Source organism: Malus domestica, chromosome 10 (assembly GCF_042453785.1).
Source record: "Malus domestica chromosome 10, GDT2T_hap1".
Classification (NCBI taxonomy): Eukaryota; Viridiplantae; Streptophyta; class Magnoliopsida; order Rosales; family Rosaceae; genus Malus; species Malus domestica.
In genome coordinates this window covers 38,971,477-38,990,824 of record NC_091670.1, presented here as the reverse complement: position 1 = coordinate 38,990,824, position 19,348 = coordinate 38,971,477, and the positions used below count along the sequence as shown (strand labels likewise).

At 37.1% G+C, this 19,348-nt stretch overlaps 2 protein-coding genes and 1 long non-coding RNA gene across 3 annotated transcripts; 2 read left to right on the top strand and 1 right to left on the bottom strand.

The window, feature by feature from the left end:
- Positions 1 to 196: 196 nt before the first annotated feature.
- Positions 197 to 2,290, bottom strand: LOC108174405 (uncharacterized). The gene is made up of 4 exons (XR_001791222.3): positions 2,152 to 2,290; positions 1,914 to 2,016; positions 1,330 to 1,396; positions 197 to 427 (listed from the first exon to the last, which is right to left on the bottom strand). It is a non-coding gene; the product is annotated as an uncharacterized lncRNA (long non-coding RNA).
- A 7,608-nt stretch (positions 2,291 to 9,898) lies between these two features.
- Positions 9,899 to 13,706, top strand: LOC103446328 (transcription factor bHLH30-like). Its single transcript, XM_008385414.4, has 2 exons — positions 9,899 to 10,767; positions 12,959 to 13,706. Exons 1-2 carry the CDS (start codon positions 10,450 to 10,452, stop codon positions 13,445 to 13,447), a joined length of 807 nt encoding a protein of 268 aa, XP_008383636.3. The 5' UTR covers positions 9,899 to 10,449; the 3' UTR covers positions 13,448 to 13,706.
- Positions 13,707 to 14,739: 1,033 nt separating this feature from the next.
- LOC103446327 (ubiquitin-like modifier-activating enzyme atg7) lies at positions 14,740 to 18,676 on the top strand. Its single transcript, NM_001328996.1, is given in 14 exon segments — positions 14,740 to 14,875; positions 15,278 to 15,495; positions 15,642 to 15,833; positions 15,924 to 15,978; positions 16,094 to 16,194; positions 16,317 to 16,506; positions 16,620 to 16,725; positions 16,808 to 16,952; positions 17,032 to 17,190; positions 17,290 to 17,478; positions 17,685 to 17,885; positions 17,978 to 18,093; positions 18,249 to 18,408; positions 18,503 to 18,676. Coding segments are annotated over 14 exon segments (2,142 nt in total).
- The last annotated feature ends 672 nt before the right edge of the window (positions 18,677 to 19,348 follow it).

Below are 19,348 nucleotides of genomic sequence, written 5' to 3'. Positions count from 1 at the left end.
TAAGTTAAAAATTGTGACCTAATCTAAACGGGATGTTATTTTTGGACTAGCCAAAAACTCCACTTAAATTAAATGGGCTAATTTGATTTTTTTTTTTTTTTTTTTTGGTATCGATGACACACTCTGACCGAAGTTGAGACGTGTTGGCCGTCACGTGAGCGTGACGTAGCCTTGTGCGCAAAGCGGAAGCGATAAATAGTAAGGAAATACGACCAATTTAAAACCAAGCAACTAGCAATCCCAGATAAGATAGGATACTAGTGCGAGTCTAAGTGTATAAATACACTTTCAGAGCAATAAGAAAGTCTAGTTGCAGTCAAGTAGGACAATTACTAAGATACAACACCCGAAGGTGAATCCTACTCCTTCGGATTCTGTCAGAACACCATTGGATTCCTCGTGGCCACCAAACTCTGCTACCTAAGACCTGGAGGGGCGAAAAACAAAGTTGAGTGGGTCAGTAAAACACATTTACACGAAAATCTTATTTTTCTTTGAATATACTAACTCTTCGCCGTAAAACAAGTATATAGGTACTTTCCCAGAAAATAGATATATATCTCAAATCATGCTCAATAAATCAAGATTCATATTTGTATATATATATGCCATGCCCAATAATCATAAAAATACCAAAAGTAAGTCAGGTGATGCAATTCACAATAACCATCTGCTAGCCGAAGTCACCTGACATGATCTATACGGCCGAATCTATAGCTCAACTCAATCACAACATCAATCTCATATCTCATCATATAAATCATCGTGTATATACGTCACATATCTCATCATGCATACACATATCTGCACACGAGTGGGAACCACCTCAAGTGGTCTGGTCGACAAGACTGGGTGTAAAATAATAATACGCTCTAGTGCTACGATCACGTGAAGACTGTGCGATAAATTGCGGGTCACCTACGAGTCGAAACCAAAATAAAGGTCTATACGACAGGACTGTGCACCTAACTTGGATCCAAGATAAGTGTGTGGTGCGGGAGGTGAACATCACGTGAAAGACTGTGCCCTTAACTTTGGGCGAAGCACTAACACCGGGGTGCAGATTAATGAGCTCTAATATACATCTCAACATCATCATCATCATATCTCATAACCATTACTAGCATAATGTACTCACTTGTAACTTACATGGGCCTCCACAACACCATGCAACAATATGCATAATTATGATAATGCATATACTAAAATACGAGGCATACATGACATGGCATTTAAATCACATTTCTTTTAAATACGTTTCTGGGAAAAACGTCAACTATATATATATATATATATATATATATATACTGAAAATAACTGTCCACTTACAGATATGCAGCTGGATCGTAACCCCTATGCATAGCCTGACTACGCTCGTCTTCTGGATAGGTCTCGCCTATAGGAGAAGCAACTATATAAACGTCACTTTAATGCACATATACCAAACTATGTAATAACTTTTCATACATAGCTCAAATTAGGTATATGAATATACCACAGTGACCTACACAATCTCATGATCATCCCCATTTTTTTTAAATATTTTTCCCACCACCCACGCGCCGCCACGACTAGGCGAGTGCACGGCAAGACGCGCCGCCACGCGCAGGAATCCTAACGGATTCTCTAATTGTCATTAGGAATATTTCGTTAAAACCCAACGGTAACCGTTAACCCTAACTGACGGCGTCAGCATATTCCGTCAAAACTGACAGAATATTTCCCTTTCTTCTCCGGTGAGTCGCCGGTCGCTGACGACTTCGACGATTTCTGGGTAAAAATTTTAAACCACTATTCTTCTTCGTTTCTTCACCACCAAAATGAAGCTAATAACATGTAGAATCACGTTATACTAGTTTCAAGGCTTAAATTCTACTAGATTTTCCCCGAGAAAGGTCAATAGCTCGTCTTACCTAGATAAACGTCGATCTCAGCCTTCCGACGTCCAAATCCGTCCAACGAAGTACCCTGAGACTCGTGAGGACCTCCTTAAGCCTCCTATGTCCTTAAAATTCTCTGAAACACAAGGTTTTGCGTGTGCATGAACAATGCACAAAATCGGGGTTAGGGTTTCTCAGGTTTTTCGAAGCATTCATGTCCAAACAAAGGTACCAATAAACTCAGGAGGTTACACTGAACAAGAGTCCTTACCTTTAAAGCTTCGATCCGTGCCTGAAATGGGGAGTTCGAAGTTTGTCCGTACAAAGAAGGGAAAGAGAGAGAGAGTGTGCGTCTGAGAGAGAGAGAGAGAGAGAGAGAGCGCACGAGAATGAGAGAGAGAAAAGTGGTACTTTTGTGTGTGTGTGGTTTAGAAACAACCAACCAATCACCACCATTTCCTTTAGTTCCAATTGGTCCCAAAAACTTAGAAATTTAACATATTAGTCCACTTCTAATAGCACGTCACACACAACATATCTCAACGCCTAAGGGCTTTTTAGTCTTTTCACATCAATGATAATTGTTTCTCGGGACGAGCTGTCACAATCAATGTGTTCTTTTCATTTAGAAATAAATAAATATTTTTTTGACAAAAAAAAAGTGCAAAGCATCTCTCTAGTATTTTAAATAATGATTGGTTTATTAAAGAAAACAAATAAAAAAATAAAAAATTGTCTTTCCTAGCATTTTGCACATCTTTGATGACAAAAATCAAAGAACACACCAGCACAACCACCATAAATTGGTCCAGTAATTGAAAAAGAATTTCAAGTCTATAAACCACATGGTATATTCTAAATTTAATTCTTAACTCGTGTGAATTACATAATAATAATTAGAGGAATGCTGAAACATCTCAATGAGTCTTCTTAATGTCCTAAAAGTTGCTTATTGTGACCCAAGTCATTAGTTGGTTTTTTTTTTTTTTTTGTAAAAAAACACACACACACACAATCACAGAAAGGTCAAATCATTGCCAAACCCATAACACCCCAAACCAATAGAAAATAATATAGTTCATCACTTATTTGCCAACCCTAAAACAAACAAACAGGTTGACATAAAAAAAAAAACAAGCAGAAAAATAATTATAAGTGATATACGGCAAAACTTATCATTTTTATTTCAAAATTAGTTTAAATATTTAAATCTTAATTTTTATTTAATCAAGTACCATCTTGGATAAGTTGAATCTGGGCGAAGAACCAAACAACATACGAAATAATTATTTTTTGATGCCACAGATTATGTAATTAATTATTAAAAAATGATTACGACTTTTGTATTGTGTGACAAAATTGTGACGTGGAAAGTGAGGACCATTTTGGTTGGCAAAGTGTGACAATGCAAGACTTGGATATGCTCAAGTCTTTCCAATAAATTATTGACGTTTTCTCGAGCAAAGTTTTGTTTTTGCTTTTCTGTTGTTTTATTTTCTGGTGGGAATCTCAGGTATATGTCAAATGGAAAGTTGTTGAAGGCAAATCATTGACCCTAAGTTCTATATATTATTGTCTTTCTGGGGTCACCTATTTGGACTTTAAAAGTTTTGAGCTTCAAAATTGTATTAATCCGAGATAGAAATTAGGGTTCGTTTGTAAGTATTTAAAAAAAATGATATTTTGATATAGGTGCCTCAATTTTGAATTTTCTAGATCAAACATTTATTTTTTTTAGTGATTTGATTAAACTTTTTTTTGTCATAATTTTGGTGCTATATGCATATTATATCGTAACAAATTTTCTATAATCTAGCCTTTTGATTACACTCTTCTCCGTTAGAGATAATTGTAAAAAAAAAAAAATAAAGTTGGTTAGATTCAATTTATTTTCACAATAATGCTACAATTTAGCAATAATTATCTACGATTTAAGATTTTTTCTTTTCAACATAGTTTAAAATATTTTTAAATCCTACAAAATCAAACGTACCGAAATAAGTTTTTCTTTTAGTACGTTAAGAGAAAATAGGATTGAGAATAATATAAACGTACCAATACACAATGTGTACAAAATAAAACGTACCAAAATAAAATTAATGTACCAATATTAACAATATACATCATATCAAACGTACCAAAATTGCAAATAAACATACCAATTAATGATTTTTGTAAATTCAAACGTACCTGCAAATAATATATACGTAATGTATTGTACCTAATAATAACTCGTCAACAACTATACTTCAAAAACAGCAAAAAAAAATTGAAAAAATTACACGGAATTTTTATGTTGATCACCAACTATTTGAAAGAAAAAAACCATTTGGAAAAAGAAATAATATTAAACATTTGCATAACAAACAAAAAAACTGTGATAACAAAAACATATCTGGAATGAGAGAAAATATAGTTTAATTACTAATATCTCCACTAAATAAGGAAAAATGCATCATATAGATAAAATGATAAATTCAAATTTTATTTTAATTTTAAAAAAATATAATAATGACATGTAATTTAGCTTGAGGTGACTATTTGTCACATCCCAGCCCGGGCGGGACCACTTCCTAGGCTCGACTCCACCACCGTAGCACGATATTGTCCGCTTTGGACCCCGACTACGCCCTCACGGTTTTGTTTCTGGGAAGTACCCACTGGGAGGTTGCTCGTGAGTTCCCAAAAACAAAACCGTAAGGGCGTAGTCGGGGCCCAAAACAGACAATATCGTGCTACGGTGGTGGAGTCGAGCCCGGGAAGTGGTCCCGCCCGGGCTGGGATGTGACATTATTGGTCAAAGCACTTTAATCAAATTTAAAAAAGGCATAGATGTTTAATCTAAATGATATAGAAAAATTGTAGGGGATTCTAATTTTCTCTATGACTGAAAATTGCTTTAAAAAAAATTATTTTTTGGGTTCCAAAAAATACTTAAATGCTTCCTGTAAGAAGAACCAGCATTTCAAGTGTTTTTCCAAGATTCACTTGCATTTTTACTAAAGATTGGTATAAAAAAAATGTTTTCACCAAAAATATTTTTAGTCATTTTAAAGTACTTTCAGACGAGTCCTTATATAAGGGTGAATTAATTTATTTTTCTTGTAGCATAAAGTGAAATTTAGGTGTTGGGGGGAGGTCAAATTTTCATTTTGTGCAATATTAGACTCAATTTTCCGTAACATGTTTATTCTAACACAAAAAACTTTTTGTCTTCTAAAACTTGGGGTGTGCTAGAGCCCTGAGCAACTACGACCTGGCTCCTCCCTTGAGTTCACCCACTTATTGAGAAGCTTCTGATGATCAATGAGTTTATTTATTAGTTATACTAGCTTCTCCTCTCGCTTTAACACTCATGTACATAAACCTTTCTTAGCACGTACATAGCAACAAGAATAAACCTCATTGAACTACTATAGTCGGAGTGAGAGTTTAGCCTGTTTAGGGTTTGAGAATTACTTGAGGAAAAAGATTAGCAATTTTATTTTCATTTTGTTGAGCTGCCAACTTTGAATATCTTAAACTTATCCAAACCAATATCGAGAACAAAATTCAGGTGCGCAATTCTGTATTTTATGCCTTAACAGCATAACCTATTTGACTAAAAGTCTAAAGCAAAAGAAACACATGCAAATTGAACTTGTAATTAAAAATTTGCATTTATTTTCTTCGGAAAATCATTAATTTGTAATACTTATTTAAAATATGCATAATTTTAGGTGTGTTTTTCTTTGATTAAGATAAATACCCCACGTGGATCGATTGTCTACATGAGTACATGGCTAGTGTGGTTGTCATGAAGTTTGCCACATAAAGAGGTATTTTGCATGCACTATCAACCAAAATATATTAAGAGGTATTTAAGACATCACTAAAGGAGCTGTTAAAATGTCCTAATCAACTTTAACAATCATAAAAAACAACAACAAAATTTTTCAATCGAAAATTCAAATCTAACGTGGCATGATATGAAATAGCAACCTGCTGTCAAATTTGACAGCAACGTCAAATATTTTTAATTCATTTCACCTGGATTTCCAAAACCTTCAAACTTCTTCGTCTCTAACCATTTGCAGAGTCTCCCCCATCGTCGACTCGAGATACTCCGACATGGACATTATTAGAGCCCTCGACACGGCCAACAACGACGTCACCGCCGTAATCAACCTAATCTTCGACACGCCCAGTTTCAAATTGAAGGAAAGACCACCGGCTTTTCGGAAGAATCCCCAAATTTTGAGCTCCTAGGTTGTAAATTTGAAGCAAATTTGGGGTCAGAAGAGTATTGCAGTTTGGGTACCGAAGGAAATGGGAGTAGTTGTCCCAGTAATTCAGGGGACGACGTGTTCGCGTCAGGAATTTCCGTCGGGGATGTTTCCTGGCCGACGAGCACACAGCTCCCCGGGAGGTTGGCGCCGGTTGAGGGCTGCTATCAGGCTTCTGCTTCACTGTCGGGCTTTGTCGGGCAAGTCTCGTCGGGCAAGTCTTGTCGGGCAAGACTCTTCGGGCAAGGCTCGTCGGGCAAGGCTGAAAGAGAAGGACATAGTTAACTTTGAGAGGTGCCTTTGTGGGGCCTTAGGTGTAGGCCTTGAGGCTCACAATCAAGGTTAACTTTTAGGTGCTCAGGCGTGCCACTGCCATCTTCAGCATGGCAGATGTGAAATGGATGTCGAGTTTTAGTTGTATATATGTATATACCCGAGAAACCGTGTTAGTTATGACAAGTGCCTTTGTGGGGCCTTAGGTATAGGCTTTGAGGCTTCCTATCAATAACTAAACCAGTGCTCGAACACATCATATTTGTTCTCGTGAGTGCATGAGTCTTATAACTATTATACTTCTGATTACCCGAGTCCGAGAGGTAGAATGAACCCAAATAGGTGCCTTTGTAGGGCCTTAGATGTAGGCCTTGAGGCTTCCCATTAGAGTTCTTTCTTATACTCAAACGTTCTAGACCGCAGAACGGAATGAATCCAAATAGGTGCCTTCGTGGGGCCTTAGGTGTAGGCCTTAAGGCTTCCCATCAGAATCCATTCCATGCTTAAACGTTCTATGATAATCATAATATAATAGAAATAAGACTCAGAGGTAGGTCGATTACTTGCGCCCCAAGTAACTTCGGACTTCTCGTTTATCAAGGATTGTCGTGGATGGGTTAAGTCCACATAAGGTTCTTTTTTATGCCTTAAGGCCAAAGACTTTTAACTGATCAAATTTACATGCCCGAGGGCTTAGGACTTGGATCTGGTTTGAACACTGAAGATATATTCAAATCGGATCCGAGTACTGAGAAAGCCTTTTAATAGTCATCTTGCTAGAAATAACTTGAATATAACTGGAAGTATACAACATATTGCTAGGTTAATGAATGAAAAGACGAAAAACAAAAAAGGTCAGGCAAGGTTTAACCTTGTCGGGTAAGGCTGATCGTCTTGCAGGTTCCTATCTTTGTAGTTTATCAAGGGTCTGAAAGCTTTAGAGAGAGAGAGATTACAAAAGATGAATCGATACTACGACGAGAGGGACAAAGGCTTGTCCCGAGAGGGATGAAGGCTTGGGCTGACTACAGCTTCGTTTTGAAGGCAAATCTGGCTTTGAGCAGAGTTTGTGCTTTTGTTTGTTTGTTTGAGTGTCCTTATTCCTGATTTCTCTTTCTTCTTATATAAACAACTCGGCTTGGTATCCTGTAGCAGCAACCTTGCCCGAATGCGGTTTGAAGGGTGATGACTCATCAGCTATTTTACATGTACTGCCACCATAAAGTACTTTATGGGCTGTGTAGCTGGTCAGTCTATACCACTTGGCCTTTGGGTAGGTAAGCAAGTGGTCTTCATGAGCTGCACCAAGTCAGAAAAGGCCCTTTATGCTTTTCTGGATTTCGACTGGGCTTCGGCTGACTTTCCCTTCAGGCCTCCTTTTGGGCCAGCTCCTTTCTTGAGCCCAAAGTTCAAGTTTTGATCCAAACACGACGTGGTTGAAGAAGTCGCTGTTGCACGGTGCGAGAGCTCTGCTGGGAGCCAGTGGTGGTTTGTGGGCAGCGGTGAAGTTTCAGGTTTATCAACGTGTAAAGGTAGGAGGCTTAGGCCTGGAGACGAAGTGGATTTTACTCAGTTCGACATCTCCGTCACATTCATTATTGTGAGGGGACGACAGGCAGCTGCTTGTTGGGAGATTGTGAGGTTTTCAAACGAACACATTCATTATTTATTTATATTTTTTGCTGAAATTGTAGAAGTTATTTATATTTGTAAAATAAATATAAAATAAAAATTATAAAAAGAAAATAATGTAATAAAATAATAGTTCAATTTGACATATCGGGTGGAGATTAAAATTTTAAAAGATGTCAAATTGCCACATAAGCATTCAAATTTAAATTTTATGTTTAAAATTTGCATCTCATCTGGAGATGGTCTTAGCACGCCACTTTGACTAATATTCATAGTATTATCAATTTCTTTTAATCAAGTTTTATCATATAAACTTTACATTCAATCTAAAAAAATGTCACTTATAAATACAAAGTACCAACACATTAAACATATGTTTATTTTTAGCTATGACACTTGTCATGTATGCAAAATCTCATTTTACATTTTATTTTGTCTCATTTTACATTATTTGTGTCTCACTTTACTATATCTGGTTAACTCCGTCACATAAATCGTTAACTTGTTGATAGGGTTTGAAAATTCTAGTAATTTTACTCATTAAGAATTAAATTAAAGTAATAAGACTAACTCTCGGTCCATGTAACCGAGTTAATGGAATAAGGTGAGATACAAATATTAAATATATGTGGTAAAGTAAAGCAAAACAGTGCAAGTACTGGTTTGGTATTAAAGTACTTTTATAAAAAGTGTGTATAAAAAAAAAGCTGAGCTAAAAAATGTGTTTGATAAACACTTAAAAACATCTTATTTTCACAGTTTTGGGTGAAAAAAAATTGAAAACGTGAAGGAGCAAAAATTAACTTATTCTTACAACATAGCAGAAGCAGTTTTTTTTCAAAACACAGCAATACCAAACCAGCCCTAAAATAAAAGTGAGGTTTGTTGTAGCTAAAAATAAGCTTAAAAATAAACTATTGGTAGTTTGAATAACTAACTCTTAATCCATCGATACTTTCTTAGAATGGATGCTCCAAATTCAAAATCCTCCTTCCCATGTCGATAAAAAAAAAACACACAACATATACTCGTAGTTTAGCTCACGTTTAAACTACTAACAAATGATACATATCATTTGTTAGACACTTCATTCTTACGTGTAATACAAATTATTTATTAGAGAATTACCTTAATTTACAACATGGCTTGCAGTATATATGTTATATACATATTATATACATATATCTTACAACACAACTTATATTTTGGCTTAAATGTCAAAATGGTTTATGTGTTATTGTTATTGGCTAATTTGGATCTCATGTTTTTAATTTGGCTAATTTAATCCTTGTGCAATTAAAAACATTCTATCAAATCTCTATTAAAAATTCATAAATTATTAAAATGAAATTAAGTAAAAGAAAATTTCATCTCCTGCCAACTCGTCGACCTCCTTGCTAACGCGGTTGGTTACTTAATTACACAGTCAAAAGCAAGGTGGTTGGAGATAATTTTTTTGGGACTACGATGATAGGTAGGATCAAGGTGTATCTAGTGACGCGTTCGTCGAGTTGCAACTTGCAAGTGTGTATGGCTAAGGGATTGGGGTTTGGGTCAAGGACAAGGTGGATGAGTGTGGGTATGTTCAATTTTTTTTTTTCATTCCAATTAAAAAAATATTTTTTTTATTAACTAACAGAAATAAACACAAAAACTAAATTGATACAATTATAAACAGCGTACTAAATTGGCCAATAACTATAACACATGAACTATTTTGACATTTAAACTTTATATTTTATATAAAAAGACAACAACATTTAATGTATAAACCAAATTTGGCATTTTTCATACTATATGCTAAAAATATTTCTATCAATATGATAATATTTTCGTTATTTTATATATAGGGGCGATACTTCTGCGACCTTTCCATCTTAAACTCCACAAATCATTTGTTCCCATCCTTTCATCTCCTCCAAAAAACACCTTCCAAAGTCTCCGTGAACCAGCAACCCTTTGACTCTCTGTCTGCCCTTGTCCTTCTCCACCTCCATCGAAAACCCAACAGAAAAGCTTTCACCTTTTACTTTTCTATATAAATCCCACTTCCCAAAACTCTCTAACTTCATTCTGTGTTTTCAAAATCCTCGACTTTCATGACCATGCGGAGGAAAATGTGGATGTTTTCTGATTGACCCGCCTCCTTCAACCCCCCAAAGCTTGTCTTTTGCGTGATGGAAGGTATGAAAAAACCCTCAAGAACTGCCACCGTCACAGCCACCATCATCAACGCCTTGCTGAGCAACAAAGCCTGTTCACAAAGCTTCCGTCTCTCCAAGCTCTCCTTCTGGTTCGCCCCAACAACTCGCCCTCCCGGTCTGCTCTTCTCCAGCTTCGGTTCATAGTTTCTGCAAATCCCAAGACTTAGAAAAATTTAACAAACAAACAAGATTCACATGGATTATTACAGTTTTAACTCAAAATCTTCATTTGGGTCGGATTTCTCGAGCTTGTTCGACCCTTTTAAGCATGACGTAAGTGGGTTCGGCGGGGCTTTGCGAGGCGGCGCTGCGGCGAAACTGCCTCACTCTCTTGTTTTGGACAGTGAGAAAGGCGAGCTTGTTAAGGCTCCGGCGAGAGTGGGGAAAAAAGAGCTGCCTGAGGCCAAGGCTTTGTTGGCTTTGAAGAATCACAGTGAGGCTGAAAGGAGGAGGAGAGAGAGAATCAATGCACATCTCTCTACACTTCGCGGTCTGGTGCCCTGCACTGAGAAGGTAAAGTAATTTCATGGAGTTTTCTATCAAATTATATTTGGCTAGTCCTAATCAGTTTTAGTTATGTTGGTAGTTTAATTAGTAAATACTTGGATTTGTTGGATTGTGTTTATAGCTTGTTAATTCTTTTACTGGTTAGTAGTTAGTAGATATTAGTCGTCTAACTTAAATTTTCGATTCTGTATCGAATAGTTATACAACAGTTTCTTACCGATTGGAAAATGGAAACTAATAACTTATGATCTAAAATTTAGGTTCTTTGAATTTTTAGGATCGTGATTAGACCGTAAACAAAAAATGAATTTTACATCTTCATTTCAGATTAACTTCTAAAACCTATTTGGCCTACTTGAGCAAAGATTTGTGTTTGCACAAAATCGAAAAGATGGAAACTTTTGGTTTGAATTGATGTGATAAGTTTTTCTAACGTAGTGTGGGATCTGGCTTTGTTGTTGTTGTTTCTTATCGTAGTATGGCAAAAAGGGGTTTATCAGAATATGTAGCAAATTATATGGAACGGGCTAGCTGATAGTTTTTAGCTTTTTACAGTCTAATCTATGCCAAAAAGCAAACATCTTTAAGCAAAATTTTGTAATGTTACGAGAGTTTCTGTTGAAGAGTTATCAAATTCATAGATTCTGAACTCGAATGAAGTTCTCTGTCAGGAATCTTGTTCGGATACTCTGAACTCCGTGCTTTGGCATCAAACTGTCGGCTCTAAAAAATGTCATATGTTGTTATTATCACGTTATGAAATCATGTAGAGTTCTTTAGTGCACGTCATTCAAATCAACAAATTTTTTACGTTACACTATTTTCGCTATCAGAGAGTCATTTCTTTATGCAGAAGTTTCAAAAGTCAACTCAAAGGTATGTTATAAATTCGAAAAGTAGAATCGATATCACAATCTATGATTGTGTGCATAAAATCTTCCATACTAAGAACTTCAAACACTATCTGTAAATTGGATCTGCAATAGATATCTAGGTTTCATTTTTGCATTTTCAATTAAATTAAGAATCTAAGCATGACGGCAGCCATGATTACTATTTTCATATGCAATGAATCGAAATGTTAAAAACAAAGAGGAAGGTAAAGAAGGGATGAATCTTTCACCTCTTGGGTACATCACACTTTGCCTTATGAATCTGTGATGTAAGAAAAATTAGAAATTGGCTGTTGTTGGCAGAGAGAGGACCTCTGACTTTGTTGTATATTCTACGAAGTCAAAGGCGCCTATAATAAAATTATAGTTGAGTAGGCTGAGCGTTGTTCCATGCTAACCTCATCTTGCTTAATAATTTTCTGGGTATATATATGGATGCTTTGCTGTCAACTGTTACAGTAGATAGCAGACAATTCTGTGTTTCGAGAAATACTGATGATTATGATTGGATGATGGGGTAGAGTGCCAGCTGTGTGGTAGATGCCATCACAAGGTCTGCATCTGGATATATTTTATGGCTTAGATGTATCTTGCTCAACTGTTTCATTATGCTAATTAATTAATTATGGTTGTATCAGATTAGGGGCGGTAAGTAAGAAACAGATGTGTGGGGAAAGAATAACCAGTAAATTTTTTAATTTGAAGCTGAATAGTATCTGTATTAATAAAACAAAGATTTTTAATTGCAAATTTGTTAGCTTAGTTTGTCGTCGACCATGCCTTGTAGGTTGTAACAAGTCGGAATACTAGCTCTGCATTTTCTGGACTAAGTCTATGTGATGATAACTTATCAACAAGTTCTGCTGATGCTACTTAATTAGTAATTAATTATATAAAACTTGTATTCGTCTCTCTAGGTAGGTGTCTGTTCATGCCTTTGTCAAGATTAAGTTAATTGGGTTTCTGCAGTTGACAAAGAAGACATCTTACTTGTGAACAAATGGCTGCCAGTGGTTTTGTTTTATACATGCATGTATACATCCACGTATCTAATTTCTTGTGTATGTATGCACCCATGTAGTTATGCAGAGCTAGTATACATGCATGTATACATCCACCTATCTTATATTTTCTTAATGACAGGTTATGCAGCTTATGCTGTTGACCAGCACTGCGACATAGCTGTAGTTGCTTGTAAGAAAGTAACAATAAATTTCGGTGTTTAAAAACGTGAAACAAACTATGTGTTGACTGTTGATGGCAACAGATTTAAGTCTTAACGTTGATCTAATCGTTCGTTACAGATGGACAAAGCCACATTACTTGCAGCAGTTATCAGCCAAGTGAAAGAACTGAAGAAGGATGCCCTAGAATCCAGTAAGGGGTTTCTCATCCCAGTTGATGCCGATGAAGTGAAAATTGAACCCTATGTTGCGGCAGGGGATGGAACCATATCTGTGAAGGCATCCGTCTGCTGTGAATACCGGTCTGAGCTTCTTTCTGACCTAAGAGAAGCCCTCGACTCCCTCCACTTAAAAATTGTGAAAGCAGAAATAGCGACCTTGGGAAACCGAGTGAAAAATGTATTCGTTCTCACCAGCTCCAAACCGGGAAGCAATGATTCTGATGCTGAAGCATACGAACTTCTTGCAAGTTCGGTTCACCAGGTCCTGAGTTCCGTCCTTGATAAAGCATCGGCCTCACCAGAATACTCGCCAAGAACAACGCTGCCGAGCAAAAGGCGAAGGCTCTCTTACTTCGATAAAATCGATACCTCGAGCTCATCCTCGTGAGAGCAAGATTTGTATGTCTTGGTGATGAAGATCAAGAATGTGCATTTGTAATTTCAAATATGGAGTTTGTATTTGTATTTTCGGACATGGATGCGTGGATGTATCAATTATTTGAGATATCTACATGTACACATTGTAAATATAAAACCTCATTTAATCCGTAAGGAATACGGAGGAAAGACAAAGCTACTTGGATTGTAATATAAATTGTATGTATGTGTGATTTCATACATAAAATTAGACTACTATTTTAACCTTATTTGTTAAACATTCAGACAATTGTAGCAATAGTCTCTCGACTAAAAATTATGATCATTGGTCCTTTAACTTTTCAAAACTTGCAGATATGTTCATTTTTATCAACTCTGTCAAAATGAGTCAGGTTGGAAATTTTTTTGCAACAATTGGGTTAAAGTTAAAACCCTTGGTCCAACTTGGTTAAAGTTGAAGGATCATTTCTACAATTTTCTCATTTAGTTTCCCACATTTTCCCTTTGTTTCAACCTCACGTGACTCATTTTGACGAAAGTTTTAAAGGAGTTGATGAAAATGATCATAGCTGCACGTTTTGATGAGTTAAGAGACCAATGATCATAGATTTTTAGTTGAGAGACCATTGCCCCAATTGAGTTAAAGTTGATGAATTATTCTTAAGGAAAATTAATGAAAAGGGTTTGAAAACTTTGAGTTTTGACAAAATAAAAGGTAAAGTGAATAATACCAGGATTGACTTTTTAGTATAGAAATATGATTTTTCGTTAAAGTAAACAGTACTGGGAACTTTTCGTTAAAGTTCCTTATTCTTACAAATTTCTCTGAAACATTTTAACTGAAATTTAGACACAAAAAATTAATTGATATACTAAATTGGTACAACCAAAAGTTTGTGTACTAAATTGAAACAAAATTCAAAGTTCAAGTATTAAATTCAGAAGAAAGAAGCAATCAAACTTGGATAAACTAACCAGAACAAAATAAAACCTAGGCCTTGTCAGTCGGTGGGTCCACCAAGTGCTGTGTTGGCGAGATGTCATTGGCCACTTCCTGTAAAAGCAGAATATGCGGGAAAAGGAGGGAATCTAAACCGTGGAGAGAAGGAACTCCAAACCAACACAACGAGGTGTCCTCTTCTTCTTCTTCTTGTTATATTCGAACTTGATCTCTTCACTCTTTCTGACAAACAATCTATATACTTTTACCCTTTGTACTCTTCAATATTACGAAATCTTAACCCCCCCCCTCCCAAAAAAAAAGAAGAGGCCAAGCTCGCAGCTAATTGCAGCAGAAAAATCATGGAGCGAGGCAGCGGGAAATCCATACTCCAATTCGCACCGTTTCAGAGCTCCGTCGACGAGGGTTTCTGGCACAGACTCTCTTCCTTGAAGCTCAACAAGTTCGGCATCGACGACTCGCCTGTTCCCATCACCGGTTCGTTTTTTTGTTTGTTTAATTTCTGTAAATAGATGGTGCAATTTCTGGGAAATAAAAAAGATAGAAGATTTCAGCCTTTTGGATCGTGGGTTTTGGAGATTCTTGTACTTTTGTTGAATTATTATTTTAGTTGTGGATTATGAGGAAAAAAAAAAACTTTTTGGATGTGGAATTGTTGTTTTTGCTATTTTGCTGCGCAAAATTTGGAGGAGGAAAAAGCAGCAAGATGTGTAAGTTGGGTTTCAAATTCCGATTATTTGGGACGACAAAGATTTGATTTTTGTGATGAATGCTAGTGCTATACAATGTTGTTTAATTCTTTGATTTGAATGCGAATTTATGTGTGACTTAAGTGCAACGGCTTCGTGTAATCTGAGATGTGGACTGACACTGTTGCAGGTTTCTACGCACCGTGCTCGCATTCTCAAGTGTCAAATCATTTAACTCTTTTAGCTGAGTCTTTGCCTTCGGATTCGAGTGAGGAATCATCGGTAACAGGAGTAAGTCGGGGAAATAGGAACAGATGCTCCGTTCCGGGAATCATTTACAACACTAATACGGTAGAAGGCTTTCATGCGCTTGATAAACAAGGCTTGCTTAAGGCAGAAGCACAAAAGGTATTGAATGTGTTGAGAATGTATTACATCTGTGAGTGACAGTAAAATATAGTATTCGGTTGAAATATCATGTAGGCGGATTGGTAGGGTTGACTAACAATGAATTTAAATGTTGCTTAACATGTCTGCTTCTTGTTCATAATCAGATTTGGAAGGACATCCAGAGTGGAAGAGCATTGGAGGATAGTTCAGTACTTTCGAGGTTCCTCGTCATCTCTTTTGCCGACCTGAAAAAATGGAGCTTTAATTACTGGTTTGCTTTCCCCGCTTTGGTGCTTGATCCTCCAGCAACTTTGGTAAATTTGAGGCCAGCTTCAGAGTGTTTTAGCTCGGTGGAGGTATGTCAGATGTGTTTTTTATTCTAGGCACTGTAGAAAGGTATTTAGATGTTACTTATATAAACTCTAATACTATTGTTATATCTTTAGGCAGAATCTGTTTCAGCAGCATTTAACGAGTGGCGTAACTCAAGCCTAACAGCAGGTATACATGTCTCATTTTCTATTTTTTCAATTGTCTGCAGAAACTTCTCCTTATGTTCTCATATGCTCGGATGTAAATTTTGAATGTTTCTTCTAACCTATATTGTCCGATTCAGACGTGCCATTCTTCTTGGTTCATCTTGATTCAAATTCACACGCTACTATTAAGCATCTAAAGGATTGGGAAACCTCCCAAAGTGCTGATGATGGTCACAAGGTCTGTTCGCTTAACTTTTGATTCGAACTATAGCTACTCATTTAGGTGTCCGGGAAACTGGAATAATTTTTTAGATATTTCTGGGTTCAACTCTCTTAAAGTTACTTTTTGTGCCATTACAGTTACTCTTTGGTTTTTACGATCCATGCCATCTCCCAAACCATCCCAGTTGGCCTCTTCGCAACCTCCTTGCTCTTATTTGCTCAAGATGGGATCTAAAGTCTGTTCACTTTTTATGCTATAGAGAGAGTCGGGGTTTCGCAGATCTGGGACTGTCCCTTGTTGGTGAAGCTCTGATTACAGTTCCGCCAGGTAGTGCTGCAGAAATTGGGTAACTGCTCGGTTATGATTACATTTCTCCCTTCTACAGTTTGAATATGCTTGTATCTGTAGGTACTCTAACTTAAGTTTTTATGTGTTTTTAGGATGGAGAGATCATGGTCATGTACCAAAAGCAGTCGGGTGGGAACTTAACAAAGGGAGAAAAGTACCTAGGATTATTAGCCTTGCTAAATCTATGGATCCAACTAGGTATGTTGTCTCTATTGGTACTCTATGGTCGATGACATTACTAGTCCATTGTTATCTTAGTGTCTTTTTATAACTTTTACAGGTTGGCCATATCTGCTGCAGATTTGAATTTGAAACTAATGAGATGGCGTGCTTTGCCTTCTTTGAACTTAAATAGCTTGTCTTCTCTCAAGTGTCTCCTCCTTGGAGCTGGTACACTTGGATGCCAGGTTGCTCGGACGCTTATGGTGAGTGTTCCAAAAATACAAATTAATTTGTAGTTCTATTATGTATCTATTGGGTGACTAAAGGGTACATGTTTTACAGGCTTGGGGTGTCCGGACCATTACGTTGGTTGACAATGGCAGGGTGGCTATGTCTAATCCGCTGAGGCAATCACTGTATACATTAGATGACTGCCTAAATGGCGGTGAATTTAAAGTGACAGCTGCAGTTAATAGTCTCAAGAAAATATTTCCAGCTGTGGTAATTAATTTCATCTCTTTGTCCTCTAAAATACATGGATTGAAACAAAAATTTGTTGATTTTCTTATATTGCCTGTCCATCTCTTTATTCTTTACCAGGAAGCAGAGGGTGTCATCATGGCTATACCTATGCCTGGACATCCTGTTCCGAGTCAAGAAGAGCAGAGCGTGCTCGATGATTGTGGACGACTACATGATTTAATTGATTGTCACGATGTAGTTTTCCTGCTGACTGATACAAGAGAAAGTCGGTGGCTACCATCTCTCCTTTGTGCAAATACTAACAAGGTTGGTTGACTTAAGCTTTCAGGATCTTGCAGACTTGCACTGCGTTATAATGTGGCCCTATATTCTCATATATAACTTTGACTCACGTCTACATTACGAAGATCTAGTTACCTGATTCAAAAATATTGGATATTTGAAATAACTATCGTAACAAATTGACATACATATTATCGAATAATAAATCATTACTATTTACTTGTTTGCAGATTACTATAACTGCGGCTTTAGGGTTCGATAGCTTCTTGGTTATGCGCCATGGAGCAGGTCCTTGTAGCTCTAGCCATGACTCAAAAACTGAAGCTGAAAATGCTTTATCTGCTTATATGGGCAATCTTGGCCTTACTGATAGAGACGGGGGGAAGAGATTGGGCTGTTACTTCTGCAATGATGTCGTTGCGCCTATTGATGTAAGTTTCTAGAATGTAATACATATATTTTAAGTGTTCTTCCATGTACGTTGAATACAGCCATAAGTATAAGCCTTTTGTTCTATGTGCAGTCAACTTCAAACCGCACATTGGACCAGCAATGCACTGTTACACGCCCAGGCCTTGCTCCTATTGCCTCAGCTCTTGCGGTTGAGCTCTTAGTGGGGATCCTGCATCACCCTCATGGGTAAAATCTTGGAAATTTTTGAAAATTACTAAATATGTATTAGCTTTCTGCGTTTTTCAAATATTTTCACTTGTGTCTTGAGCTCAATAGAAATTCCACCTTTGGTTTTTTAAACGGTTGAACTGGAATTTTGATATTAAACTGCTCATGTTCAGGATATTTGCGGAAGGGGAGGTGGTAAACTGCAGTAATAGCAGAAGCAGTGAGCAGCCTCTTGGTATTTTACCCCATCAGATTCGCGGTTCCCTAGCGCAGTTTTCGCAGATGACACTTGTGGGCCACTCCTCAGACAGTTGCACGGCTTGTTGCAGCACTGTAAGTTTTGCCTTGCTTGGAGACTTTCTCTGTTGCGTTCACGATATTTTGCCAGATTCTGTGTTCCTTATTCACTGCAAATGAATTATTTCAGGTGGTGTCCGAATATCGGAAAAGGGGAATGGAATTTATTTTGCAAGCAATCAACCATCCTACATATCTGGAGGACCTAACTGGACTGACAGAGTTGATGAAATCAGCTAGTAAATTCGAGTTGGACTGGGACGACGGGACAGATGAAGACGATGATGATTTGGTTGAGGTTTGAATTTTCTTTTCTTTGTGGTATCTGGGTTCAAAGCTGTAATTCATTCTCAATTGTACATATGCTCAGGAAAGTAATATATGAATATTACGTATTTTTCAATTTGTTCGTTCTCTCACCGTTCTGAATTGTAAACTGTACTTCTCTATGAAAGAATATATTCAAAGTTTAACCCAAGTTGCGGTTGTTTGTGTCGATTCTTAAGCTACGGAATGAGAGATTTTGTTTGCCCGTAAACACATGGTTCCTGGTATCATAAAAGAACAGCATCAAATGTTCTAGTGTCGCTGAGAGGGGGCAGTAAGCTAGAAACGAGTACAGTAAATATTGCGTATTGAAATTGTTTATACCATACTTAGGGCCTTCGTATTTAGATCTCGTATAAATACTCGGGGGGCTCAAATGTAATTATATAATAAAGGAAGGGGCAAATATGTAATAAGCGAGGAGCCCTTATTCTATAAAAGGATTCCTCACTCTCCTCATTGGGGGACGCCAATTCTTAGGCCATACCCTCACCCTCTCAGAGCCTCACATCCCCTCTCATATTCAGAGAAGCTCATCCTCACATAAGGAAGCTCTCTCACCCTCTCATCCTCAATCCTCTCAGAGAAATACAATATCAGTATGGACGTAGCCTAAACATTGAGGTGAACCATGATACATCTTGTGTTA